Source organism: Macrotis lagotis, chromosome 4 (genome assembly GCF_037893015.1).
Source record: "Macrotis lagotis isolate mMagLag1 chromosome 4, bilby.v1.9.chrom.fasta, whole genome shotgun sequence".
NCBI lineage: Eukaryota > Metazoa > Chordata > Mammalia > Peramelemorphia > Peramelidae > Macrotis > Macrotis lagotis.
The window spans coordinates 160,878,301-160,906,255 of record NC_133661.1 but is presented as its reverse complement, the minus strand read 5'-3'; the positions used below and the strand labels follow the sequence as shown (position 1 = coordinate 160,906,255).

Sequence of the window (27,955 nt, the reverse complement as noted above, 5' to 3'; positions counted from 1 at the left end):
CTAATCTTAGATTTTATCTCTTTAAAAAATTGTTTGACAATTCAAGTGATAAAAAGTGAATCTTATGCTTGTTTTGATTTTTGCCTTTCTTCATTAAGTATTTCTAATCACTTTCTTTTGGAAAGTTATAAGGCATAGTAGCCAGAGTGATAGATTTAGACTCAGAAAATCTGTGTTCATATTTTGTTTCCCATTTGCTATTTGGGCAGGTGCCCTGGAGTTGTTTCTTTTAAAGTCTGTAAAATGAGTTGTATGGACTCACTGATCTCCAAACTCTAAATCTGAAACCCTTGGCTTTTAAATGGTTTGTTTTTTCTCCTTCATAAATGACTTCATTTTGCCCCTCTTCCTTGAACATTGATTCTTCAGGAAGTGTGTATTTTGGTTTTAGAGACAGATAGCCTTTCCTTAAATTGATTAAATTGATTTAAATTGATAAATTGATTTTTTAAAAATGCTTCATGAATTTTCATGTCAGATTTATATATTTAAAATTTATATGCTTTTATTTTGAATATTATTCTAGCTAAATATAATTTGTTATTAGTTACACTTCCTTTTGTCATGTTTTTTTAAACGAAAGAATTCTTTAAAAAAAATTTTTTTTATTTATTTAAGGCAGTTGGGTTAAGTGACTTGCCCAAGGTCACATAGCCAGTGTCTGAGTCCTCCTGACTCCAGGAACAGTGCTCTGCACAACCTATTTGCCCCCCCCTTGTCATGAATAACTTTGATCTATATAGTACTTTAAGATTTATTAAGTGTCCTCTTCATAGTACCCTTGTGAAGGATGCAGTGAATATATTATCGTCCCCATTATTTGGATGAAAATGAGAGAAGTAGATGAAGTGTTGCTTGCTCAAGGTTACATGGCTAGTAAAATATGGGATAAGAGACACTAAGCACACATTCAAACAATCAACTTTGCAAGTACAGGGGATATAGGAATGGTTAGATCTAAAAAAGATTTGGGCTTTTCAGTGATTTGGAAGCTCAGTATTAGCCAGATGAAACAGTCATTCCAGGAGGCTTTGGTGTTCAGGACTAGAAAGGTGATAGTCTCACTGTTCTTTCCCTTGTCCTGAATCAATTTTGAATATTATGTTCAGTTCTCAGCACCACACTTTTACAAACTGATCACCATTTACAAGCTGATCACCACCTCCCAAGTTTGAAGAATAGGGCAACCAGGAACAGACCAGATCTTGCCCTGTAAAATCAATTGAAGGACAGTTGTTTAGCCTGTTGAAGAAAATATATGAGATGGAGAACTGTAGAACTGAAAGGAGACCTTAGAGATCATATAATCCAAACTTCTCATTTTACACTTGAAACAAGAATCAGAGTGGTTAAGTGATTTTCCCTACATATAGTATAGTAGCATTGGGATTTGAACTCAGGTTCTCAGGCTCAAAATTCAACAATTTTTTTCTCTCCATCGTGCTTTTAGACATCTTTAAGTATTAGAAGGACTATCATAGAAGAGAAATTGAACTATTTTCTTCTCAGACCCAGAAGGTAGAATGAGAAACAGTATGGAAAGACAGATATAGAATTGATCATGGGAGAAGTTTCCTAATAAATAGAATATAAGCTTCTTGAAGACAGGAACTGTTTGGTTTTTGTCATTATATCACTAATATCTAACAATGTAGGTGCTTAATAACTGATCACTGAATTGGATTCAATGCATTGTAATTTATTACCGTGGGAGGTAGTAGTTTTCTCCTTACTAGATGTCTTAAAGAAATGACTAGATGATTTTTGTTAGCTAGAATATAGTCTAGATTCTTAGCATAAATGTCTTCTATGTCCCTATCTAATTCTGGGTTTCTTTTATTCTGTTTTAATACCTTTTCTTTTCGGAATTATTCTGCCTTATGTAAAAATTATTGGAATTAAGTATATTTTTATATTTCTCTTATTTTTCTGTATGTAGCAACTTGAGATTATAGAACCAAGCTAACATTTAAACTTTTACATGAAAATTTAGATTGTAACTTCTTTCTTTTTTTTTTTTTTTATTAATTTAGGAAAAGAAGATGTACTTCATAAGCAGAATCAAATTTTTGTTTCAGAATCACAGGTAACTTTCTTTTAAATAAAAATCCACTCTTAAGTTAGTACTTACACTTTTTACTTTTTTATATTAAAAAGAAGTTGTATATTTAGAAAATTAGTGTTTTATAACAGGTCTGTTGTCCATTGCTAGGTATAGTTTTAAAAGATTTAGTAGTTTCTGGTGCCATCTGAAGTAATTTTGGAGAGAGTAACTTAAGCTAGTGAGGCAAGATTTTTTTTGGTTTATGTTTAGCTTGTTTTCATTAATAATTCCACAGTTATCTCTTAATGATTTGTACATATGAAGGGTAGTAGAGACATGAATAAATTTTTTTAAATCCTTTTATTTTCGAATTAATGTAATTCGCACCTTCATTTAAAAAAGAAAGATGTTCCGGGGATTTAACTCAGTGAAATCTGATTTAAAGTGAGAAAGCACTTAGATGGATTTTTTGTTTATTTAATTGTTTTTTTAGTATATGCTTCTGTTTATTCTTCTACTTTCTCCTCGTTTTGTTCTGGGAACCTTTATTTTCCATTATCCTTGGCTAAGCCATTTAATGTCTCTTGGTTTCAGTTTTTCTTATCTTACAAAATAATTGTCAGACTACATAAACAATAAGTTCCTTGTTGTAAGTTTTATGATAGCATTTTATTAAGTACTTGACACATATAAAGTCTCATGTTAAGTGCTGAGAATATAAATTAAAAAAAAGTGAGCCATTCCCTGCTCTCGAAGAATGTAAGTTGTAATGAGGGAGAGGGAGACAACTCATAGGGAAGCTCTGTTCAATGACAATGAATATAAATGTCAGCAAAACAGTCTTAAGAATCTTAGGCATAAACTCTTCCCCCCCAGAGTGATTAAAATGGTTTTTATTAAGATATCTTAACAAAATGGCACACCTCTTTCATGGTGAGAGAGGGAAACCCCAAAATACAGGCTCTTTTATTAGGCATAAACTCTTAATGATGAATACTAATAGTGTAGATGCTGGCAGTGAATGTTAGCTACTCATAAACTTGTACCAAGTCATCAAATCTTAAAAGATATCTAATAAGGGGCAGCTAGGTGGCGTAGTGGATAAAGCACTGGCCTTGGAGTCAGGAGTACCTGGGTTCAAATCCGGTCTCAGACACTTAATAATTACCTAGCTGTGTGGCCTTGAGCAAGCCACTTAACCCCATTTGCCTTGCAAAAAAAAAAAGATATCTAATAAGCACACTTAGAGAAAATTACTGCTACAAATTTGCTTCTGTTATCCACTTTGTTTCTCACAATCTCTTTGAGGATAGCTCAAATGTAATTTATAATCTTACTAAAATAAAGTGCTTAAAATCATATTCATGTTACTTATCAAATATTTATTGATAGACTGTGTGGCATAATTAACCTTTAGAGAGCTATACTTGGAGTCAAGAAGACCTGGCATTGAGCTCTGATTCCACCTTGATTAGACTTGATGCCCTAAGCAACTCAGTAAGACTATTTATTTGAGCTGCTATTCTGCTTCTGGGGAATGGTTTTTGCTAAAATCACAGATCTGTGACACTCCTTTTCTCTCCAGTTTAGTTCTTGCTATTTGGGGTATGTGATAGAAAATGGGTAACTTGTTATGATTGTACTCTGTCCCATTGCTGATTTTTGTAAGATGTTATAATCAAAATTCTTAATGAAATATAATTAAATCTTTTTTATTCAACAAAAAAATTTTTTGTCCTAAACTCAAAAAACACACCATACTTAAAACTTTGAATATTTCCATATACAATGAAAAGCAAAAAATGCAAATTGCATGATACTGTGAATCTTCATTTTCGAATTTATATTTTTTAGAGTACACATTAATTTAAAACTTGTTCAGCTGGTCTGTATCTTCCTCTGAATATCCTTCTGCTCTCTTCTAGGCTTTCTTTTAGGCTTTATTAGAGCTTTTCTCTCTCTCTCTCTCTCTCTCTTTCTCTCTCTCTCAAATCCCCTCTCCCTTTTGGATCACTATCACTATCCATCCACCTTCTAAATTAAAAAAAAATAATAATGCCACAACCCACTTAACAATCCATCTTCTTGTCATTTTTTATGGTACGTTAATATTCCACAGCCATTCCCCAATCATTGGGCACTTCTTTTGTTTCCAGTTTTTTGCTAGGACAAAAAAGTGCTGTCATAACATTTGTATATATGAGTCCTTTCCCTCTTTCTTTAAACTCGTTGTGAATGTAGTAATGGTATCTTTGGGTCTCACTGTGATCCTATGCAAAAGTTCTCAAGACAAGACTGATCCCAGATCCAGACATAAAATATTAATAAAAGTAAACTTTAAAAAATTATTTTTTGGGGCAGCTAGTTGGTGCAGTGGATAGAGCACTGGCCCTGGAGTCGGGAGTACCTGAGTTCAAATTCAGGCTCAGACACTTAAAGATTGATTACCTAGCTGTGTGGCCTTGGGCAAGCCACTTAACCCCATTGCTTTTGCAAAAAAAAAAAATTATTTTGCATTATTTTGAATAAAGATACTTCCATATACAAAGGACAGAAAAAGAGAGTTATATATGAAACCACAATTTTATACATTTTATTTTTTAAAATATTAATAAATTGAACATGTTAGTTTCAAAATTGTCCCTATTTGAATCTCCTTTTAAAATTTGTGATTTAATACATTATGCTTGGAATATTATTTACTTAATAAATATAGAGATTCTCTTTCACGCAAGGAATCTTGATAGTTTCTGTCAATATCTTGAAGCATTCCAAACCTGGTGTGCTATGAATTAAAATAGGTAAAATGTAAAACCAAAAATTGCTTGTATTGAACATAGTATCAAAGTTAATTGTGACCCGTGGGTAGGGAGCAGAAAAAAAAAAAACTTTTTTTCTCTGTGAGGCTTTAGATTATGTATTTGTAATCTGACATCCATAATCTTGTCTTTAAAATACTTTGACAACCATATTTGAATATACTTTGTTTCCTTTTTCGTTCTATATATTTTATTTTATGTATTTAAAAACATTTCTTTGAGAAGAGGTTCTTAGGCTTCATCATTCTGCCAAAGGGAGTCTATGACACAAAAAAAGTTAAGAATCCCAACATTAGACTTAATGGAACGGAATTGGTTTAGTGTTATTACTTGTAGAATTTCTCTTAGAAAAAACTAGCTAATAGAGTGCTAGATCTAGGGTCAGGAAGACTCATTAGAGTATCTCTCTCACGTTCAAAAATGACCTAAGACACTAAATACCTGGATGACGCTGGGCAAGACACTTAATCCTATTTGCCTCAGTTTCCTCATCTGTAAAGTGAGCTGGAGAAGGAAATGGCAACTCCAGAATATTTGCCAAGGAAACCTCAAATGAGGTCACAAAAGAATCGGAAATGACTGAAATGACTGCATAACAAAAAAATTTCTCTTACCATCTCAAATGCATTTCTTTTTATGACTAGTAACTTTTTAGCTAAATAGTTCTATGAACTTTTATAAACCCAGTAAACAAGTATATTAATATTTTTGAAGACTTTATCAATATCCTTTTTCTCTTCTAGTATATACCTTCAGGTATTCCAGTGCCAGACCACATACAAACGAGATCCATGCTCAGACCTTTGGAACTGTCCTTACCCAATCAAATGACCATTTCTGAAAATGAAATTTTAAAGAAAGAGTTAGACACCATGAGAACAATTTGTGATTCAGCTAAACAAGAGAAGCTTAAGCTCCAAAATGACCTGGCCCATAAAGTTGCAGAATGCAAAGCTTTGGCATTAGAATGTGAAAGAGTAAAGGAGGATTCTGATGAGCATATAAAGCAATTGGAAGATGCTTTAAAAGATGTGCAAAAGAGAATGTATGATTCAGAAGGTAAAATAAAGCAAATGCAGATTCATTTTCTTGCTCTGAAGGAACACTTGACAAATGAAGCAGTTTCAGGAAATAACAGATTAACAGAAGAACTAAGGGATCAGTTAAAAGAAGTGAAAGCAAAATATGAAGGTGCTTCTGTTGAAGTAGGAAGGTTAAAGAACCAAATCAAACAAAATGAAATGTTAATAGAGGAGTTAAAAAGAGATGAAGGCAAACTAGTTGAAGAAAATAAACGATTACAGAAAGAATTTAGCATGTCTGAAATAGAACGAGAGAAGAAAGGAAGAAAAGCTTTGGAGATGGAAGGCCAGCTAAAAGAATTAGCAACAAAATTGAACCTTTCCATCCCTATAGAAAAATTTGAAAACATGAAGAGCTTATTATCAAATGAAGTGAATGAGAAAGCAAAAAAGTATGTAGAGTTGGAAAGAGAAAATGAAAAATTACAGGCTGAACTCAGACGGTCAAAGAGAGAACTTGAGAATACTAAAGCTTTGCTCTCTCAACATGTAAGACCAGAAAAACATGAACAACTTAAGGACAAATTTGAGCAAAAGTCAGGTGAATTTGGAAAAAGGATCACTGAGTTAACTTTGAGAAATCAAACATTACAGAAAGAATTTGAGAAAGTTTGTTCAGATAATAAAGTACTAAACCAGCAGCTACAGAATTTAACAATTGAGATGAAAACTTATTATATTCCTTTAAAATTGAATGAAGAAATGAAAAAATCAAATTCTTTGACAATTGATGATTTAAACAAAAAACTAGTAGATATGACGCAAAAGTGTAAAGAGAAAGAAATAGAAACACAAAAGCTGATCAGTGAAAAAAACAATCTAAGTAAGAAAATCAGTCATCTTGAAGCTACATATATTCCTCTAGAAAACCATGAAAAAGAGTTAATGGCTCTAAAATCCAGTATCACTGAACTCAAAAAAGAAATTTCAGAACTTAATAAAAAATGTGGTGCTGGAGAAGAAACACTGCATGTAATCACATCTGAGAATGCAAAACTGAAAAGGACTATAAATGAGCAGTATGTGCCTGTTACAACACATGAAGAAACTAAAGCAGCATTAAGTAGCACATTGAGTAAAACTAACAGAGAATTGACAGATGTAAAAAGAAAACTTGAAGATATAAAACAAGAATTTATACAAATAAGAGATGAGAATGTAGCATTAAAAAAAAAGTTAGAGGATTCTAAGAATCAAATGAAAACCGAGTTTATCAGTGTAAAAGAGCATGAAGATAAAATGAATGCTACTAACAAAAGCCTAAAAGAAGCACAGGAAAATAATGCTGAAATACTTGTTAAGTATAATGAGGGTCAAAAGGAGATTTTAGCATTGCTTGGTGAGATTGAAGCCCAGAAGAAGGAACTTGATACAATACAAGAATGCATTAAGCTAAAGTATGCACCAATTGTTCGTTTTGAAGAGCGAGAGGAAACCTTTAAAGCCACTGTGAAAGAACTCAAAGATCAATTGCTAGCACAGACACAAAAGTGCAGTGTGGGGGAAGAGGCAGCTCAGAAATGTCAGCAGGAAAATGCAGAGTTAAAGAATGAAATGCTAATGATCCAGAAAGAATTGAAGAATAAGGATATTCTCATCAAGAATTCTCATGAATTAGAAAAAACTTTAAAACAAAAAACAGAAGAGCTTGACAAACAGCTAAAAGATTTGTCTGAGAAGTACAGAGAGGTAAATAGTGAAAAAGAGAAGCTCCTGGAAGAAAATGCCAGACAGACTGCTGAGGTAGTTGCAGCACAAGCAATTTTGCAGAAACAACATGTTCCCCTGGGGCAAGTTGAAGAGTTGAAAAAAACTCTTAATGGCACAATTGAGGCTTTGAGAGAAGAGCTCAAAGACAAGCAGAGACATCATGAGGAAACTCAGCGGGCAGCAACTGAATGGCAAGAGATGTTAGAGAATCAAAAACATTCTTCTATGTCCCTGGTGGAACACTCACAGATAAAGGAAACATTGGAGAAAGAAGTTGTGCTCATGAAAGCTAGATTGAGTGAAAAAGATGAGGAAAGTCAAACCAAAACAGAAAAGATCTCTGAACTCCAGGATGAAATTAAGAATTTGAAGCAGGCATTTAAGAAATTAGAATCCAGAGAAGTTATTGATTTATCAGAACATAACACAGTGAAAAATGCCTTAGAGGCACAAATTACCAGCATAACAGAAAATTTGACTATCTTGAATAGAAAGTATGAAAAAGTGTGTGAAGAGGCTGCATGTGCCAAAAAGGCAGAACTATCTGTAAAAGAAGAAAAGGAATTGATACAGTTGAGGAGTTTAAGCATTGAACAAGAAATAAAGGACCAGAAAGAAAGATGTGACAAATCCTTAACAACAATTACTGATTTACAAAGAAGAATGCAAGAGTCTGCCAAACAAATAGAAGCAAAAGACAATAAGGTAAGTAGTGAGTAAATCTGCATGATTATGTTAGAAAATAAAACCCAGTATTATATCATAATAATAAGTTCAGATTCTTTATGCCTGTTTGTTGTATATAAAATGCTAATTGTCTGCAGTTAAAAAATATTTTGGGTAATTTTTTAGAAGTGCATTAAATGTACTTTTTACAGCAACCAATGACTAAGCTTGGTTTTTTGTGTAGGATACAAAGCCATATATAAAAAAGGCCTTGCTTTCAAGTTTTAACAATCTTATTTAGGACATTTTACAGATTGAAGGATAGTTGGATCTTCATGCATCATAAACACAAACACACATGCATGCATGCACACATGCTTAAAACTATAGTTAAGAAGGGATGGCTAGGTGGTGCAGTGGATAGAGCACCGGCCCTGGAGTCAGGAGTACCTGAGTTCAAATCCAGTCTCAGACACTTAATGATTACCTAGCTGTGTGGCCTTGGGCAAGCCACTTAACCCTATTGCCTTGTAAAAATAAAAATAAAAATAAATAAATCAAAATAAGAACTATAGCTAAGAAGATAGTGTTTAAGTGCCAGATGAAAGCCACTAGATTCTCTAGTACAGAAGAAAAGACAGCTGAAGTGACAGCTAAAATAAGCACAGAATGACTGGGACCTCTAGTTTCTGACATCCAAGAGATGCACTTACCTTTAGGACCCATTTCCTTTCCAGCACTGGCTGCTCACTACTCTGATCTTTTGGATGTTAAATTCCTTTTCCAGAATGCTTTTTCAAATCTAGAGGGAATACTGCACCACCCCCTTCAATAGGCAACTTCAGGCTCATCTTCCCCTAACCTTTTTAGCCTTACTTCTTACTGCCCACAGAATTTTCTGTTGTGGTATAGTAAAAAAACAAAACAAAAAAAAAAATCAGTGGATGTAGAGTCAAAGCTCCTGAATTTGAATTTTGGTTCTGCCAGTTACTACCTCTGTGATTATGGACCTAATCTTTCTCATTATAAAATGAAGATGTTGAACTTGGTGATCTTGTAGTGTCCTTTCATGTTCAAAACCTATGGTTTTATAAGTTCTCTTTATCTTGAATTTCTTACAGTTACTGTTCATCACTTAAGCTTGAAGGTACCAGAGTTAGGCAATAAACTTTAAACACCTACTATGTACTTTGTTAAGCACTGGGGATACTACAAAAAGAATAAACTGTACAAGCCCTCAAAAATCTCTAAATTTAATGGGAAAAGACAACCTGTAAAAAGAAACCGAAAAGGGGGATGAGCAAAGGTTGCCCTTGACGGGGCATGATGGCAGTTCTACAGTCAGGGTAGGAAATGAACTGAAAATGTGAGTTTTAGAGTTAATGTCATCTTACTGCAGTAAGAGCTCCTAAAGATCACAAAGTCCAGGGAAGTATCTAAGTAGGGGAATGAATAGGTATCTGGAAGAAGCTCTTCGAAGTTCATCCCCTATCCCTCTTCTCAAAACAAAGAGAGAAAAAGGGAGCTTTGCAGAGGATTTGTGATCTCAAAGTTGATTTCATCTTACAGAATGATGAATTTCTGCTTACCATAAAATCCTGAAAAGTACCTGGGTGGAAAAGGATGAGTTTTTGAGTTCTCTCCTTAAATGATGGTAGATATTCTATCTATTGAGACTCTAATACAAGATCTTCTTTTATATCCTATGATAATAAAAATACTTTTATATCCTATGATAATAGAAAGCCAGGAGGAGGATCATAGATATTCAGATAGAAGAGACTAGTCATTAGATCTAGGCTTATTTTACAAAAGAAGAAAGTGAAACTCAGAGAGGTTAAGTGACTTGTCTATAGATATACAACCATAAATATCAGAGGTGGGATAAATATCAGGTATTCCTCCCCTCATATATACCACTGTATCTACTGTGCTATGCTGGTTCTAAGGAATTGCCACCATTATTCAGCAATCATTTCCCTCAAAATTTATTAAAGCCTGTCTAGATCCTTATTGCTGTTAGCTGTAGACTTATAATTTTTTCTTCATTCTCCCCCAATAAACAATATCTGGAGAACAGTCTTATTTTTTACTTCACTCTCTGCCCCCTTCATATACACTTGTTTCCTGATTCCTTAGTTGCCTTTCTACTCCCACGACTTCTAACTTTAATCTACCTTGAATACAAATAGGACAACAGTAGTCATAACTTTTAATTCCTACCTCTTTTCTCCACTCCTATCATATAATTGTCCTAAGTGCTAGAATTCTAAATTATTCTGAATGAATTCAAAGGAGAGTTTAAAGAGATATATGAGAACTGTAATGTTTTCAAGTGAGTGTTTAGTTAATGAGTGGATAATGAGAACTGTTTTCTTCCTCTTACCCTTTTTCTCTAAGATAACAGAACTCCTTAATGATGTGGAACGACTAAAACAGGCCCTTAATGGTCTCTCACAACTTACCTACACAAGTGGGAATTCTACAAAGAAAGAGAGCCAACAGGTAGAAACACTCCAGCACCAAGTGAAATCTCTGCAACAACAACTGGCTGTAAGTATCTAATAAATTATGCAATTTAGTTGTGTCACATTTTGATATATCTAGTGTTCTTCAATCTTTTACAGCATACACAAAAGTCAAAAGATCCAAGATCTTATTCAGATACTGTAATTTCATATCTGTGGTGAAAATTATTTACCTTGGTAATGTTTAATTGGATTTCAAAGTTTCCTTTAAAATATAAGGTAGCAATCCTTAGCAAAGGCCTCTGGAGTCTGGCTCAGCAGGTAAACAACAATGTAGGCCAGCTAGGAGAAATCCCTGGGCTCCCCATTCAGTTTACACAAATAGGAGGGGCAGCCAAGCTCAGTGAACAAGCTGCTGGCATTTGACATCTCCAGTCTAATAAACAAGTCACTGGTGTTCTAACATAGAAAGTCAGGGAGCAGCCCCCCCCCCCCCAATACACAAAACTTGGGATAATGCCCAGTAACAAAAGTCAGAATGAATAAGAAAGGTCAGAGAAAAGCCAGGATTATTGAAAGTTACTTTGGTGTTGAAGATGAGCAAAACATCATCTTAGAAGTGAGTGCTAAAAAGAACCACTCCATATGAAGCTGCAGAGGAGAAGATGAATTGCTTTCTAGCTCCAAAAGACTTAATAGATAAGCTCAAAAGGATTTTAGAAATCAAATAGAAAAATTAGGAAAGCAATGAAAAGAAATTCAACATCTTGCAAAAGGAAGAACAAAAGTTGATGGAAGAAAACAAATCCTTTAAAAATATAGTTGGGCAAAAATGGAATTGACCAAATAGAAAAGGGAGATGTAAAAGTTAATTGAAAATAATTCCTTGAAGAATGGGGGGGGGGGCTGGTGGAGGCTGTTGATGGCTGTTGACTCTATGAGACATCAGGAAACATCAAGCAAAATTTAAAAAAGGAAAAACATTGAAGAAAAAAATGTAAAATACCTCACTGGAAAAACAACTGACCTAGAAAATAGAACCAAGGGAGATAATTTAAGAATTGTTGGACCACCTGAAAGTTATGAATAAAAATTTATTCTGGACAACATTTTTTCAAGAAATTATGAAGGAACACTGCTCTCATATCCTAGCTCCAGAGGGGAAAATAGTCATTGAAAGAATCCACTAATCATATTGTGAAAGGGATCCCAAAATGAAAACACCAAAGAATATTGTAGCCAAATTCCAGAATCATCAGATTGAGAAAAATTCTGCAGGCAGCAAAAAAGAAACAGTTCAAATACCAAGGAGCCAGTCAGGATTATGCAGAACATGACAGCATCAACATTAAAAGATCTAAGGGTCTGGAATATGATATTTTGGAGGGCAGAGCAGCTTAGATTACAATCAAGAATCAGCTTCCCAGCAAAATTAAGCACATTCTTTCAGGAGGAAAAAAGATGGACTTTTAACAAAATAGGTGACTCTCAAACTTTACTGTTGAAAAATCCAAAGCTGAATAGAATTTATTTATTTTATTTATTTATTATTTTCTTTTAGGCAATGGGGTTAAGTGACTTGCCCAAGTAAGTATATGAGGTTGGATTTGAACCCGGGTCCTCCTGACTCCAGGGCCAGTGCTCTATCCATGGTGCCACCTAGCTGCCCCTCTGAATAGAGAATTGATCTCAAATAGAAAATTTGATCTTAAAACAGAAGATTCAAAAGATACATAAAAAGGAAAACAGGAGAAAAGAAAAACTATTATTTAATAAGATTAAATTGGTCCTATGCCTACATTACAGGAAGATACTTATAACTCTTGAGAACTGTAACTCTTTTAGAAGGAGTATATTTAGGAAAGTTCAGGACATAAGTTGATTTTGATGGGATGATTTTTTAAAAATTAAGACATTTAAAAAAAGCATTATACTAGGATAGGAGCAAGGGGGAGGGAGAATGGAGTAAATTATATCCCATGAAGAGGCACAAAGGACCTATTACAGTAGAAGGAAAGAAGGAGGAGGTAAGAATTGTTTGAATATTAATTTCATCAGATTTGGCTTAAAGAGGGAATAACAGATACACTCAGTTGAACTTAGAATTTTTTTTTTTTACATGGCAAACGGGGTTAAGTGGCTTGCCCAAGGCCACACAGCTAGGTAATTATTAAGTGTCTGAGACTGGATTTGAACCCAGGTACTCCTGACTCCAGGGCCAGTGCTTTATCCACTATGCCACCTAGCTGCCCCTGAAGTTAGAATTTATCTTACCCTTCAGGCAACAAGAGGGGAAAATAGGGGGAGGAAAGAAAGGAGGGGAAAATAAGAGGAAAGGGTAAAGAAAAGAGAGGGGACTGAGAAGGGGGGGGCAGATTGAGGGAGGCAGTATTCAGAAGCAAAACTTGTTAGGGGGGGATTAGGGTGAAAGAAGAAAGAAAAGTACAAATGGAGTAGAGATAGATGGAGGGTAATAAAGAGTAATTATAAAAATAAAGTAAAATATAAGATGCCCTTTTTAAGACATCTTAAAGTTAAAAGACTTCCTAGAATTGCCTGCATTCTATTAATAAGACAGTTCCTATAATTTTATATATTCCTGAAAATTGTGTATTTACTTTTTTTTTAGTTTTTACAGGGCAGTGAGGTTAAGTGACTTGCCCAAGGTCACGCAGCTAGGTAATTATTATGTGTCTGAGACCTGATTTGAACTTGGGTCTCTTGACTCCAGGACCAATGCTCTGTCCCCTTTACTTTTTTATATTCATTGTGCTATATTGTACTATTATTTGTTTCCATAGAGGATACAAAGAGATACATTACATGGTCCTTTCCTTTGGAAAGTAAAGCTGTTCCATGAGAAAAAAATCACTTAGATTGGAAGAAAACAGAACCAATAGAACAATATATAGGACAATAATAATTCAAATTAAAATCAGAATAAAAAGTAGTTGAATAGATTGGGGCTAGGAAATAGGAATTGTCCTATGCCTCTCCTTTTTAGGAGACATATGAAGGGTTATTGGTATAACAAGGGAAACTAACAAACACTTACTAAATACTTACTTTAGTCCAGGAGCTATGTTAGGGAGCTGAGAATTTAAACAAAAGTTAAAAACCATCTCTTTTCCACAGGGAATTTAACTTACTAGTAGGGGTTGATAATACACAAAAGAAAGATGAGAAATTGGGGGTGAGGAGGTACAAAGAAGGGGTATGTATCAGGCATAAAGTATAAGGGTGAGTAAGATTGCAGCTGAGGTATAGTGTTGAAGTCAGAAGATGGCCAGGAGAGAAATGTATGGAATGTAGTAAATGCTATCAGAAGTGAGTCCTTTGAGCAAATGGTATCAATTTTTTAAAAATCTAAAAAAACCAGAATAATCTCTAAACTTTTATGTAATTCACTGGATTGGAGAGATCAGAGAAGGTTTCATGGAGAAGAGACTTGAGCCTAGTCTGAAAAGATGGGTGAGTTGAGACTATATGAGGAAGAGAGAGTGATACAAAGCAAGAATGCCTAGGTTTTTGTGACAGTAAGTAGATCAGTTGTGCTAGAGGGTTGGATTTATATTAAAAGAGCAATAGATGAAAGGCCCTGAATATACAGGTGAAGAGTTCAGATTTTATCCTATGAGAAAAAGGAGTCTTTGGACATTATTTTTATATAATGTGACATAATCAAAGTGATATGTTTTAAGAAGATTGATTTGGTAATAATATGTAAGGAAAAATAGGAAAGACTCAAGATATGGTGACTATTACAACCTAGTGTAGTGTCCTGTATATAGTCTAATGAATGTTTGCTGAGACTTCTAGGGGCAGAGCCAAAATGACAGAATAAAGAAAGCCCTCATCTGGACCCTCCTAACATTCTCACCAAATAATTTGAAGTAGCCAAGGCCTTAGTTGTCCCACATCTCTCCACTGCCAAATAAACTGGTCTTTAAATTTTGATTTGAGTATTTTGTATTGCACCGAGTTAAGCTTTTCTCAGAGATCAAAATAATAATATATTGGATTACTTTTTAATGATATTTTATTTTTTCTAATTTCATTTGGAGTTCATCAGTTCTTTTTCTTGAGGTAGATAACTTTTAGAATTGCTTTGAAACATTCTTGATCAAAGTAGCTAAGTCTTTCATAGTTGATCACCCTTACAATATTGTTGTTACTATATATAATCTCCTGGTTCTATTCAATTCACTTCTGTTCAAATAGGCTTGTCTGAAAACAACCTACTTGTCATTCTTAGAGCATAATAGTATTCCATCACAACTTGTTCAGCCAATCCACAAATCATGGATATCCTCCTGATTTTTAATTCTTTGTCACAACAAAGAGAGATGCTATACATATGACCTGGATTTTGGGAATAATGGGAGATGATACTTCTCTCCAATGTGGCAATGGGAGTGGAATGGGGGGAATGAGAGAGGTAAGCTGTACCATCTTGTAGCTTTCTATTTTAACTAGAAGGGATAAAAATGTAGTGAGTTTTAACTCATATAGGGTATCCCAAAAGTTATAATGTAGCTACTACTTTAACTATTTAATGTTAAAACTATACCATGACTTTTGGGTCACAGCATTTTGAAGAACTGGTACAAAATTCAGGTCATCCAAACCTTGTTAGAGGTCTGCTTACTATGTTACTGGGTCTAGGTTGGTTGACTGCTACAAATGCTTCAGGGGTTCATGGAAACAAAGAAAAATGTTCGAGTAAGATTCCAGGGTCTGTTGGAAACTGGAGTGAAATAAATTATTTTCTAACCTTTTTTGCATTCTTTTATAGGATGCCAACAGACAGCATCAAGAAGTGATTGCAATATATCGGACACATCTTCTTAGTGCTGCCCAGGTAAATAGCCCCTTTCCCCCTTTAAAAAAAAACTTATGTAAAAGTAATTGCTGTTTAGAGTAGCTGCACTCCATATGCTTATTTAAAAATAATTGTGTTTCTTTTAACCATGCTTGCGTATGTTCAGGAGGAAAATTTTAAAGCTATATGGCAACACAGCATAATAAATCTAGTGTTGTCTCCATCTGCTCATCGCTCAGTTTATAGACAGTTTGGCAACATACAGTGGTGACACACATTAATGGTGTTGCTATCTGGAGATAATGCATTGCCATCAACACATCTCCTTATGCTGAAGAAATGAAGTCAAAGACCTTAGTGTTTTTCTTGGGATTTCAGAAACATTCCTTGTATTTAAGCAGAGTACTTTGATCATTTTAAAAAATAGCATGTGCACAGACATACATTGGATTTTTAAATAAGAGAGTAATTTGACTTTGGAAAATTTTTTCTTTAGAGCTGAGCTCAGTGAAGCCCAAGGTAGAAGAATTCTTTACTTAAGTGAAAATTAATATTTAAATGAGGAAAAACATGTTGTTATAACATATTAAGAGAAGTGGTTGCATGTAAATACTATATGTCATTCACTGCAAAACTCTTTAACCAATATTATACTTTATCTGCCATATCATCCACCCTTTTCCCCAGTAGTTTTTAAGGAATTCTTTAAGGAAGAATTGTTAAAAGACAAAAACATACATATTAGATGAAAAGAAAAAGGAATTATTTCCATAAATGGACAGTGTCAGGTCATAGAGACCCGGAGAGCATAGATGAAAGATTGGAAGAAAAATTTTAGAGATAATAAAGAAAAGGCAATGGCGGGGGGACAGCTAGGTGGTGTAGTGAATAGAGCAGTGACCCTGGAGGCAGGAGGACCTGAGTTCAAATTCAGCCTCAGACACTTAATAATTACCTGTGTGACCTTGGGCAAGTCACTTAACCCCACTGCCTTTCAAAAAACAAAAAAAAAAGCATTGGGTGAGTATTTATAAACAGGAATGAACAGAACAGATGACAAGGAGCCATTAAAAACAAAGATCTTGACTTGAAGAATGAATATTATGGGAGATAAATACTTTTGGTTATACTGTTTTGAAATAACAGAAAATGAACACATTGCAATATTTGATACAAGAGTTGATAAACAAGTGAGCTAAGGTTTTTGAGATGGGAATGTGGAGGAAGAGGTGGAAATTGAGTGGAAAGACATGTATTTTAGAGGGGAGAGTAAGTCTTTTTGGGCTAGGTATTGACTAGAGTTGATTCAGCAGCTTTTTTTTTAAGTTGTGTTTTTTTTACAGGGCATTGGGGTTAAGTGGCTTGCCCAAGGCCACACAGCTAGGTAATTATTAAGCATCTGAGGCCGGATTTGAATTCAGGCATTCCTGACTCCAGGGCTGGTGCTCCATCCACTGTGCCTCCTAGCCACCCCTAGCAGCTTCTTTCTTGATCAATATTCCAAACAGTCCAGATTTCTTTTGAAACAGTAATAATGAATAACTTAGATATTATACTTCTGTTTTTAACTTTTTTTTTCTCCTGCCTACTAATGCAACAGAAAACAAAAGCAATTGGCATCTGAAAAATCTTGCCTTCTGGCACATAAAGTTAACTAAGAAATTCAGTTTAGTCAACTATGGCTAATGTTTGAAATTTAAACATCCTGCTGTTACAGAAACAGATTTTGGAAGAGAAACCTTTTATATTAATAGGAAGTGTTGTGCTGTAATCTATTTAAGTTTTGAAGCCAAAAATGAGATGAAGGCCATATTTTTGCATTTAATCATACAACTCTTTTTAAATTTAAAATTTCTCTCTAATTCTTCCTCTCCCCCCTCATTTATAACTTTATGCTGCTGTGACACTTTACTCTGCTTACTCAAAAAAAATAATGATGATTTTCTTTCTTTGGGGGGGGACCCATATTCTGAAAGCATATTGTTAATTTGTGTTCTCATATTTGTATTACTCCCCTACTTCCAATGATGGGTAATAGTACCATATTACTGTTGTATTATTGCAAATATGGTAGTACTAGTACATATTTAATCTTCATGCCAAGAATTTGGCTTTTGATCAGTCACACAACATAATTGTACTCTTCTAAGCCCTTTTTCATTTTGGTATTTTGTATAAATGAAAGTAATTTAAATCCTCTTTCCCCTTCTTTGAAGGGTCACATGGATGAAGATGTTCAAGCTGCCTTACTCCAGATCATCCGCATGAGGCAGGGCCTTGTTTGCTAGAGTACTTAGTCCTGACGGGGTGAACAACTGCTTTACTCGACTGGAGTTTGGGACTGTGTTTGTATTAACCTTTAGGGCCTTCCCTTCTTTCTATGGATCTCACTGTGTTAGCATAACTAAAATTAAATATACTTTTTTCTAGTAGAAAAAAAAATGAAATGACAAAGATGAGTCTGTTGCTGTTACAGTGTCACCAATTTATGTTATATTCCAAATGTATTTATGGTGTATTTTGAGAAAATTTAGAATTTTTAAAGTTAGTACAAATCGTATCGTCAAAATGATGACACAGTTGATTGCTACTAATATCATAATGATTACTTTTAAAAAATCTTTGGTGCCCATTATAAAACATGAATTGAAATATAAACAAGTCCATATAAAATTTTTTTGTGTGGGTTTTTTTGGCTAACAAGTTGTTTAAAGAGTTCATTTAGCGGATTTAAGTTGGTAGCCACTTCGAAGTAAATCAAAACACCTCCTTTTGGTCTTTTAATAAAGCAGTGTCAAATAAGATGAAATATAGTGTCCAGAAATGTATTATAACTTGGCTGGCCAAGTTACATTTCTATTTAAGTAACTTAAATTTAAGTGCCTTTTCTTTTACTAGAGGTACAGATTTTCTCTTTATACACTAATAAATTTTATGCTTTTTTACAGAGATATTTTTTCATTAATGCTTTATAATTGATTATAGTTAGATTAAGAATAGCTGGTCTGAATTTTATCAGGAGTTTCTAAATGATCTGTTTTAAGTTCAACTACAGTATCTTAATTTTTACTTATTACAGTGATTTTTCATGCTCTGGTGATTAAATAACACTTTGATAAATTATGCTAGATCTTAAAGTGTCAGCTCTCTAGCAACAGTTTTGAAACTTTGCCACTACAGTAACCAAAATAGATATTAAATGTGTCTTGCAATTGTTTCAAGTTTATTTATAGGAAAATTGCACCCATAGGCAGTTGTATTTTGAGATCTGCCTTTTTTGCAAATTGAGCATTGACTTATTAAAATGTGCCTTTGTGGTTTTAATTGAAAATATAATTGTTAATGATAATTGCAAGAATCCTCTATATCAAGAAAATTTGATATATTGAACAGTCTACTGAAACCAACTATTTTATACATCTCACTATTAAAAGCTTAACTGTCTTAAATTATTTTATTAATAATGTTTGCTATTCAAATTGGGGGGGAACGACTTCACTATTTATGCCAAAAAAGGCCAAAAAAATAGCCATTTCAGCCAAGTTTTCTTGCATTAAAGAGAATGTGAGTTTCCCTAGAGGGTTAGTGCTTCCTAAGGCAGATTATAGGATCCAACTGTCTGATAATGTACAGGGCAAACTGCCATCAAAATGAAAACTGCTACCTGGAAGAAACTGGTCTTAGTTGCTAAATGGAGAGTTACAGCAGTAATAGGAATTTCTAACCTGTACTTTTCCAAAAATCATTAATGTAGAGTATTAAATTTTTGCATAAGAAATATTTAATTCTTTATTAGCATGATTAAATACTGCTCTTATGTTCTAACAACTAAATGGAATCTCCTAGAATACAGGTTGTAAGAGTTCACATGTTAAATTTAAGTTTTAATTTGTCTTTGGGAATTTTGTTGAAACTCTCACGAGGATGCTGAACTGAAACTGACATTTCAAAATTGTATTTTCCTAATTTTTTGGAAACTATATTTTAATTTCTCTTATAGCTATCAATAAAATGCTGCTTTCAATGAATTATGGCTTTAATGTCTTTGTAACAAAAATTGATTAAAAGAACTTCTCATAACCTTGATGATCAGAACAAAGTGGAAAACCCCTTAAAGGTCTAGTTTTTTAAGCAACCTAAAATGAAAACAAAATTACCTAGTTGGATCAATCATATTTTTCCCCTTTTTTATGTTTAAAACTTCCATTTTACAAGATTGAAACATAAAATCCCTTTCTTTTGTAAAACAAATTGATTACATGTGATCATGTGGAATTATAAATCATTAGGTAAATCATGGATCAGAGGGTTAAAAGTAAAATAAATAATTTGCCAGTGTTCTGTGAGTATTTTTTAAAAGCTGTAAAATTTCCATTTTATTATAGAACATTAATGAAGAATCTCCTTAGTGTCTCTCTGCCTCTGTCTTTACCCTTTCCTATCGATGAGAAAAAAAAATTTTGATTTGCTTTGTTAGCAAATCAGTGTTTTAAAAAAGGTTTTGATACAATAAAGAGATGAAACACCTACCTCAGAAAGTATATTAATTGTTAGTACTGTGCTGCAGATGTGTATGTGTATGTTAACTCTACAGTGCTATTCTAAATCTCAAAATGAATTTGACTCTATTTTAAGAGTGGAATTTGGGGGGCAGAGCCAAGATGGTGACAAGAGAGGATCCTGTCTTAGGTGCTCTCTCATAAAACTTATAAACTAAGGACTCTAACTAAATTTTCGAGAGAGAGAGAGAGAGAGAACCCACAGAGGGACCCAATGAGGCAGTTATCCTACCCAAGGTAACCTGAAAAAGAGCAGGAAAGGCTCTGATTCCCTGGGGTTGGACTGCTAGAGGGATAGCCCACTAGAGCAAAAGAACTTCAGCCTCCTGGAGGCAGCCCCAGGGTGCTGGGAGTCGGGGGCTCACAGCAGCAGGGGAGTCTCCTGACCTACACCCCAGGGAGCACCAGCACGACTTGGGGGAACAGCAGGGGGACCTCTGCCAGAGAAAACACATGAAGCCCAGCCCTCAGGGCACACAGGGAGCAGCGCAGCCAAGGCAGTCCAGATCCAGGAAACAGAAGCAGGCAGAGCCAGTAAGCAGGAGCCCCCAGACCATGAGCCCATTGAACCTAGGGAGGGGAGTGAAGAGAGACTGCAGAGCTCTGTCCTCTGCCTCTGGAACAGGACACTGGGGTTCTGATCACATTCAGATCCTGATTGCAGTCTAGGCCCCCCATAGAACAGCAGGCCCCCCCACCTCAGTCCCATGGCAGAGGAGGGTGCTTATGATCATTCACAGACCAGGAGGAAGGACAGAGCCTCACACACTGAGATCCTTGTGGGAGTGTCCCAAAAGTTCAGGAAGCACCCCAAAACCAGGCTTAGGCTGGGAAAATGAGTAAACAGAGAAAAAAGAGGAAGACCATTGAGAAATACTTTGCCTGTGAGGCCAAGAAAGATCAAAATACTCAGTCTGAAGATGAGGAAGCACAAGCTCCTGCATCTAAAAGAAAAGAAAAGTAAAGAAGAACAGAAATTGGGCTCAGGCTATGACAGAGCTCAAAAAGGATTTTGAAAAATCAAATGAGGGAGATAGAAGAAAAACTGGGAAAAGAAATGAGAGAGATGCAGGAAAAACATGACAATGAAGTCAGCAGCTTAGTCAAGGAAATCCAAAAAAAAATGCTGAAGAAAATAGCATGCAAAAAACCAGCTTAGGTCAAATGGATAAAACAGTTCAAAAAGTTATTGAGGAGAAGAATGCTTTAAAAAGCAGAATTGGCCAGATGGAAAAAAAAGATAAGAAAGCTCTCTGAGGAAAACAAAACCTTCAGACAAAGAATAGAACTCAGGGAGATTGCTGAATTTACAAGAAATCAGGACTCAATACTTCAAAACCAAAAGAAGGAAAAATTACAAGAAAATGTGAAACATCTCATTGAAAAAACAACTGATATGGAAAACAGATTTAGGAAAGATAATTTTAAAATTATTGGAATACCTGAAAGTCATGATCAGGAAAAGAGCCTTGACATCATTTTCAAAGAATTACTACAGGAAAATTGCCCTGATATTCTAGAAGCAGAGGGCAAAATAGAAATGGAGAGAATCCACCGATCCCCCAGAGAAAGAGATCCCCAAAAAACCAACCCCCAGGAATATTATAGCCAAGTTCCAGAACTCCCAAGTCAAAGAGAAAAGATTACAAGCAGCCAGAAGGACGCAATTCAAATACCGTGGAGCTGAAATCAGAAGCTCACAGAACTTAGCAGCAACTACATTAAAAGCTTGTAGGGCTTGGAATATAATATACCAGAAGGCAAAGGAATGCAACCAAGAATCAACTACCCAGCAAAACTGAATGTCCTCTTCCAGGGAAAAAGATGGATTTTCAATGAACTAGGGTGGTTTCAAATGTTACAATCAGCAATGGCAACCGTGGAAAAATAGGGAAGTAACTTTTGTGATGGACTTATCATAAAGAATGTGTTCCACCCATGACAGAGCTGGTGGTGTTGGAACACAGACTGAAGCACATTTTATTATTATTATTATTATTATTATTATTATTATTATTATTATTTGGGGGGTGCAGGGTAAATGGGGCTGGGTGGCCTGCCTGGGACCACATAGCAGGGTGATCGTTGGGTGTCTGAGGCCGAATTTGGACCCGGGTGCTCCTGGCTCAAGAGCCAGTGCTCTGTCTGCCACCTGACCACCCCTACTATTATTACTATTTTATTTTATTTTGGGTCTTTTTTTCTTTTTTTTTTTTTTTGGTTTTTGCAGGGCAGTGGGGTTAGGGTGGCTTGCAAGTCACACAGCTGGGTGATTGTTGGGTGTACAGGGCTGGATTTGGGCGTGGGTGCTCCTGGCTCCAGGCCTGGGGCTCCATCCACTGTGCCACCTGGCCATACCTACAATTACTATTATTTTTTTAATTTAAATTTTAATTTTTTTCGCTCCCCTTTACTTTATTGCTCAAGTGAGTCCATATTTTTTTTGGGGGGAGGGGGTACTTTGTTTACTCTAAAGCAAGAATATTTTATTAATGTATAAAAAATTATTCGTTCAAAATAAGAATATTTAAAATTTTTTAAAAAGTGGAATTTTTTTGTTAAAATGGGCTATTTCTGCTGTATCTTGACAAAGTTTCACATTGTTTGAATTTTCCTGTTATCCCAAGCATCTTCTTATCTCTGCTTTTAAAAACCCTCTAACTTAGAAGGATGAATGCTTTTTACTAAATACCAACTGCTCCTTTAAACTTATCCATAGCTATGTACCCATTAAGCCATCAATAGACTTCATTTTATTTGTTTTAATACAGAAAAAGGAAGTGTTTAATTCTAAGACTTAGTTACTGGGTAATGCCATTGAATTATTTTAATTTACCCCAGGACTAGAGAGAAATCAATATTTCCTCCTGACTCTAGGGCTAGCACTTTATTCATTGTGACACCTAGTTGCCCCTATACTTCTAATGCCTTTAAAAAAAAAAACCCAAACTCACAATATGACATATTGTGAAATCTTTGATTTGTTCTTTCTTCCCTCTCCTTCCTTTTCCTTCCACCAAGTGCTAGAGAATTTAGAGGAAAGTTATCATTTGCAGAATTTAAAATCATTTAATATAAATTTGTGATTGTATGTTTGCACATACCACTTCTTGCCCTCTCCCCTGCCTTCCATCCCTCCAGAAGTATAGCAACTGGTCTACTCTTCTAGGCAGGGCCAGTATCCTTATAATGACAGAAAAAGAGCAAAAGTTTGGATACAAGTGCTATTTACACTGAAGAATTTGTTCCTTAGAAACCACAAAATAGAAAAAAATAATTTTATATTTCATTTCTTCCTTGATTCAATGATCTAAACTAGGTTGACCAATTGCATGTTAAATATGCTTCTTTTTGTGTAGTGTCTGATGCTTTCTGTTTGGACTTTTAGCTCAAATAAATCAATAATGTAGAGTGGAAAAAGAAAAAGGAAGGCTTCTGTAGTGGTGCTGACATCCCAACAAACCTTCTTTTGCAGGAGTAATGCATGTATTTAACATAATTGGATATGTGGCATCACTTATGTATTAAAGGACATTTTCATTATTTATACCTTACTGAACAAACATTGGTGATGAATGAATTTGAGCAAAAAAGGGAAGGTCACAAAAATGTCATATGTAAATAAAATACAGCCCAGACTAGTGAGACTTGTTTTCACACACACAGACACATACATATTATATGTATGGGTATGTGATGTGTTTATGTGTATATGTGTGTGTGAATATATATGTATATATTTTATTCAATTCAGTGAAATAGTGGAAGAAACATCTATAAAAATGATGTTTTTTGTAATTGATAGTTGGTACCAAATTGGTTTTCTTTATGGACCCAGTTTTTGTTTTATTTTTAAAGCTGGTTTGCAATTTTTTTTTCAAAATAGAAGCCTTGAGTGAGGTTGGGGGAAAAATTGTAAAATTAAAAAAATCAAAATAGCAGCCTTGGGAATATTGTGAATTCTGCAAAGAGTTTATAGAGGTTATTGCCTTTTTAATAATTTATAGCTCCTATTGCTCTGCCAAGTCAGAAAATTAACATTTAATAGAAAAAATTATATATCTATGATTCAGTCATGGCTATTAGATCAGATGGATTTTACATTAAGTGAAAAAGATGTTGAGCATTTAAAGGCCATTAAACTATGGGACTCTTTTATTGGATTTTGAAGCCTCCAAGCCAGGACCCTGCTGTGTAGAGTATTTATTTTTATATATACAGAATACATTAGTTGATAGAGAAAGGGCACACATCTTAAAAGAAAATAGGGCATGAAAAAGTGTGATTTTCCACATTGTGAACAATTGCCCTACAATTCAGTCTTGTTTCATAATAATTAGTTTTATGCATCATTAAGTAATAATTTTCTTATGGACTAAAATAATACAGTGAGACCACTTTAAAAGTGGTACCTGTAGAAAATCAAAGTAGTCTATCTACTACACTCTGTTGAAATTTCACTATAGGTAATCATACTTGGAATAGCTTTGGGCATGAGCAGGATACTGTACTATGTGAAAGGATTTAATTTTAAATAAATGTCTTCTGTCTTCCATGAAAAAGTATCCATTGCAAATGAAATTTCATGATGTTGACACCTATGTTTTCTACAATTTGCACATAAAATTGATTGAAGAATTACATGTCCTATGGTGTTAATGCAGAAAATTTTAAATGTTCACTTTTTAAAAATACGTGGCAAAAGAACTTCATTACTGTGAAATTAGTTCTGATGAACAAGTCAAGTGAATTCTTTACAGGAGGTTTAACACCCTCGAAGTAAAAACATTCCACAGATAAGTCTGATCATTTAATGTTGAGTTGGAACAGGGAGTTTGTGATCCCCTGAAGAATTTGTTCCTTAGAAACCAATTCTCTAATTTTACAGATTAGGGAATAGATCCAGAGAAATGAAGAAACTTATTCAAGGTCACATTTCTACTTAGTGACAGAGATGGAACAAGATTTCAAATTTTTTGGCTGTTAATTCAGTAGTCTTCACTGCATTGTTCTGCCTCTACAGATGATGTTAACAAGTGCTTAGTTCCTCTTGAGGCACCTCTTCAACTGATGCACATTAATATCTAGGAGGAATTTGAGAAGACTCTCCAGTGTTGCCTAGATGAAGAAAATCTATAATTGTCATTTCTGTGTTTTCAGTGTGCTTTGTTTTCATTAATATTATGTCAAGTAATAAATAATTAAAATTAAATATATTACATAAGTATTAAAATTAAACATTTTCTCAATTTGAACTTTTTCAATATTTGCAACATATCCCTTAACCCTCAAGAATTAAAAAAAAAATGAAAGAAGGTTCTTTAAGAGAGTGAAACAAAAGTTGAATACAGTTTGCTAAGATTTTTTTCTTTTCACCAAACAATACTGTATCTATTTGTCACTTTATGTTCTTGGGATCCTTTGTTGCTAACTCATGTGACACCTTATGGTCTGCTTTAAAAATTTTGTGTGTGGTTTAAAAATGAAACTACTTATTCAGATTCTTACTGATGAAATGTATGCTAATCCAAAATAAAAGCCCAACTGCTACCTTTTTATATTTCTCTCCACATAGCTGCCTGACAAGCATTGCCGCCTCACTTCTTATGGGAGTTTAAGTACCTCATTTATGCACAATTAAAAATAACAGTTTTCTCAGTACAAGTGGTGGGAGAAGTGGGGAATGTCCCACTGCTTCCAACTCAACCAGCGAGTATTAAAGCTGATTCATCCTGCTCAATGGATGTTGCTCTCATGAGCATGAGGAAATTTCAAACTGAATTGTTCTAGTTATTTGATCTTAATCCCCAAGCAGTTTTGTTCCCTTTAAAACCATCTTTATTTGATGCCATCCAATCATATTGAAAAATATTTCCCAGCTACTAAACATTTTTGTACGAAATATGTTACAGACATATTTAAGAAGATTAGCTACTACCTGTGGTTATTCAAAACACTTTATTAAAGTGATCTATATACTTCACTCATTTTGTGTGTGACCATTATATTTCATCCAGACCTAAGGTAAAGCAAGGAGGTTGAGATAATTTAAAAGGACTTTACTTTGACTTAATAATGCCAGACACATTGATAGAATCACATGGCTTGCAAGTCATAAAATTTACTCCCTAATATTCACTTTTTTTCCATTTCCTTAGAACTTTTTGATCAGTCTTTCCCTCTAAATTTTCTTTAAGAAATCATATAAGAATAAGAGAATTTGAAAAAACTATTAAAATCTTACAGATGAGGGCTATGAACCAATGTTATGAGTTAATAAGGAGAAGAATCCTCATGAATTTTCTTCCCTTCCCTCCTCTCCAATAATCCTCAAATCATGTCCAGCAGATGTGGGAATTCCTCTTTTTATGGGTCCCTTATCAATTCTGTAGATGATATTAATCAAGAGTTTGAGATAAATGGAAAGAAAGAAAATCAATGGTTCTAAACCATTCTTTTTACACTTGAGCCTGCTTCTAAGGAAACCAAACAGTATCACAGTGGAAGGTAAGAAAAGTGGAGTGTGCCTCCAGTGTAATTGCAGAGGAAAGGAATAGAAAACTGCTCAAAGAACCAGAATATTATTTTCCATTGCTTTTCTCCATTTTGAGATTCAGGTGCTACCTTGGATCTCAACTAGACAAGAAACCCAATTTTTCCTTTTCTAGGTCTGCCAATTTAGCTTCTAGAATTTTCCTAGATGCTTCTGATTCCCCTAGAGGTTCACACATTCTCGAATTTCTAAAATGGTGCTCAAAAAGTTAATATCAAAGTCATTTGAAGTTCAGAATACAATTTTTCTTAGAAATAAATAAATAAATATGTGGTAGTTAGGGTTCTATCCAAAAACACTAAACTGCTGGGGATACACTCTATACCATAGTAGTATTTACTGGCTTTTTACTCCTTTGAAGAAATTCACATCTAAAATATTAGTCCAGCCCATGAGTTTTATTAACCTGCCATCCAATGAATAGATTTTAGGAGGTCCTTAATTTTTTTTGATGATTATTAGAATACATTTTTTCCTTTTGCTAGTCTATGTATTTTAATTTATTCATTTAAAAATATTCTGAGAAGGGATCCATATATTTCACAAGAGTGTCAAAGATTTTTATGATTCAAAAGGCCTAATCTATATATAACAAACCCCAGTCCAGTGATTCTAGCTCTTTCTGCTTTGATCTATTGCTTAGGGCAGTCTCAGAATTTGAAAAAAACTGCTACCTTTCTTAGGATTTTTGGAAGCAGCCCCTGCTTTTCTTAGCTTTCCATAGCTCAATTACTTTGCTTCTTTAATTGTGTAAACATCTATTACATTTAATTTCACCAGGGTCTTATTACAATAGTCTGTTGAAATCTTTGATTTTAATTATGTTATTGGGTATATCAGTTATACTAGCTGTGTATCATTCATATTTAGTATATCAATTCTGCTTTCATCCTAGTAATTAATACAAATGTTGTAAAGAACAGTCTCAAAGATGAAGCCCTAGAACTTTTCACCTGAATCAGCTTGAAATCTGTTAATTAATCCCACTCCTTAGTTATGCTCATTCACCCTGTTCCGAAACATCCAAGAGAGAGACTGATTCAGTAGATGCTTTGGAACAGATTAAATGACCAATCCCAAAAAGTCTCTCTTTTTTCCTTCCTCTTCCCTTTCTGCTCACTCTGCAAAGCAAAACAACTCTCAGGTTTCACTTCACACCTAGCAAATTGACAAAGATGAGTAAAGGTATTAAGGTTGGTGATGAAGGGCTTATGGTATTAACATACATTGTG

General features: G+C 34.4%; 1 protein-coding gene across 2 annotated transcripts in view; it reads left to right on the top strand.

Annotated features, from left to right (window-relative positions):
• UACA (uveal autoantigen with coiled-coil domains and ankyrin repeats) overlaps positions 1-19,639 on the top strand; it is a 95,932-nt gene extending 76,293 nt beyond the window's left edge. For both annotated transcript variants that reach the window (XM_074234522.1, XM_074234523.1), the window contains exons 15-19: positions 2,034-2,086; positions 5,607-8,360; positions 10,722-10,874; positions 15,585-15,650; positions 17,828-19,639. In XM_074234522.1, the coding sequence (XP_074090623.1) occupies positions 2,034-2,086; positions 5,607-8,360; positions 10,722-10,874; positions 15,585-15,650; positions 17,828-17,899 (3,098 nt within the window). In that variant the 3' untranslated portion in view covers positions 17,900-19,639. The remainder of the gene's footprint in view (positions 1-2,033; positions 2,087-5,606; positions 8,361-10,721; positions 10,875-15,584; positions 15,651-17,827) is intronic.
• Positions 19,640-27,955: the final 8,316 nt, after the last annotated feature.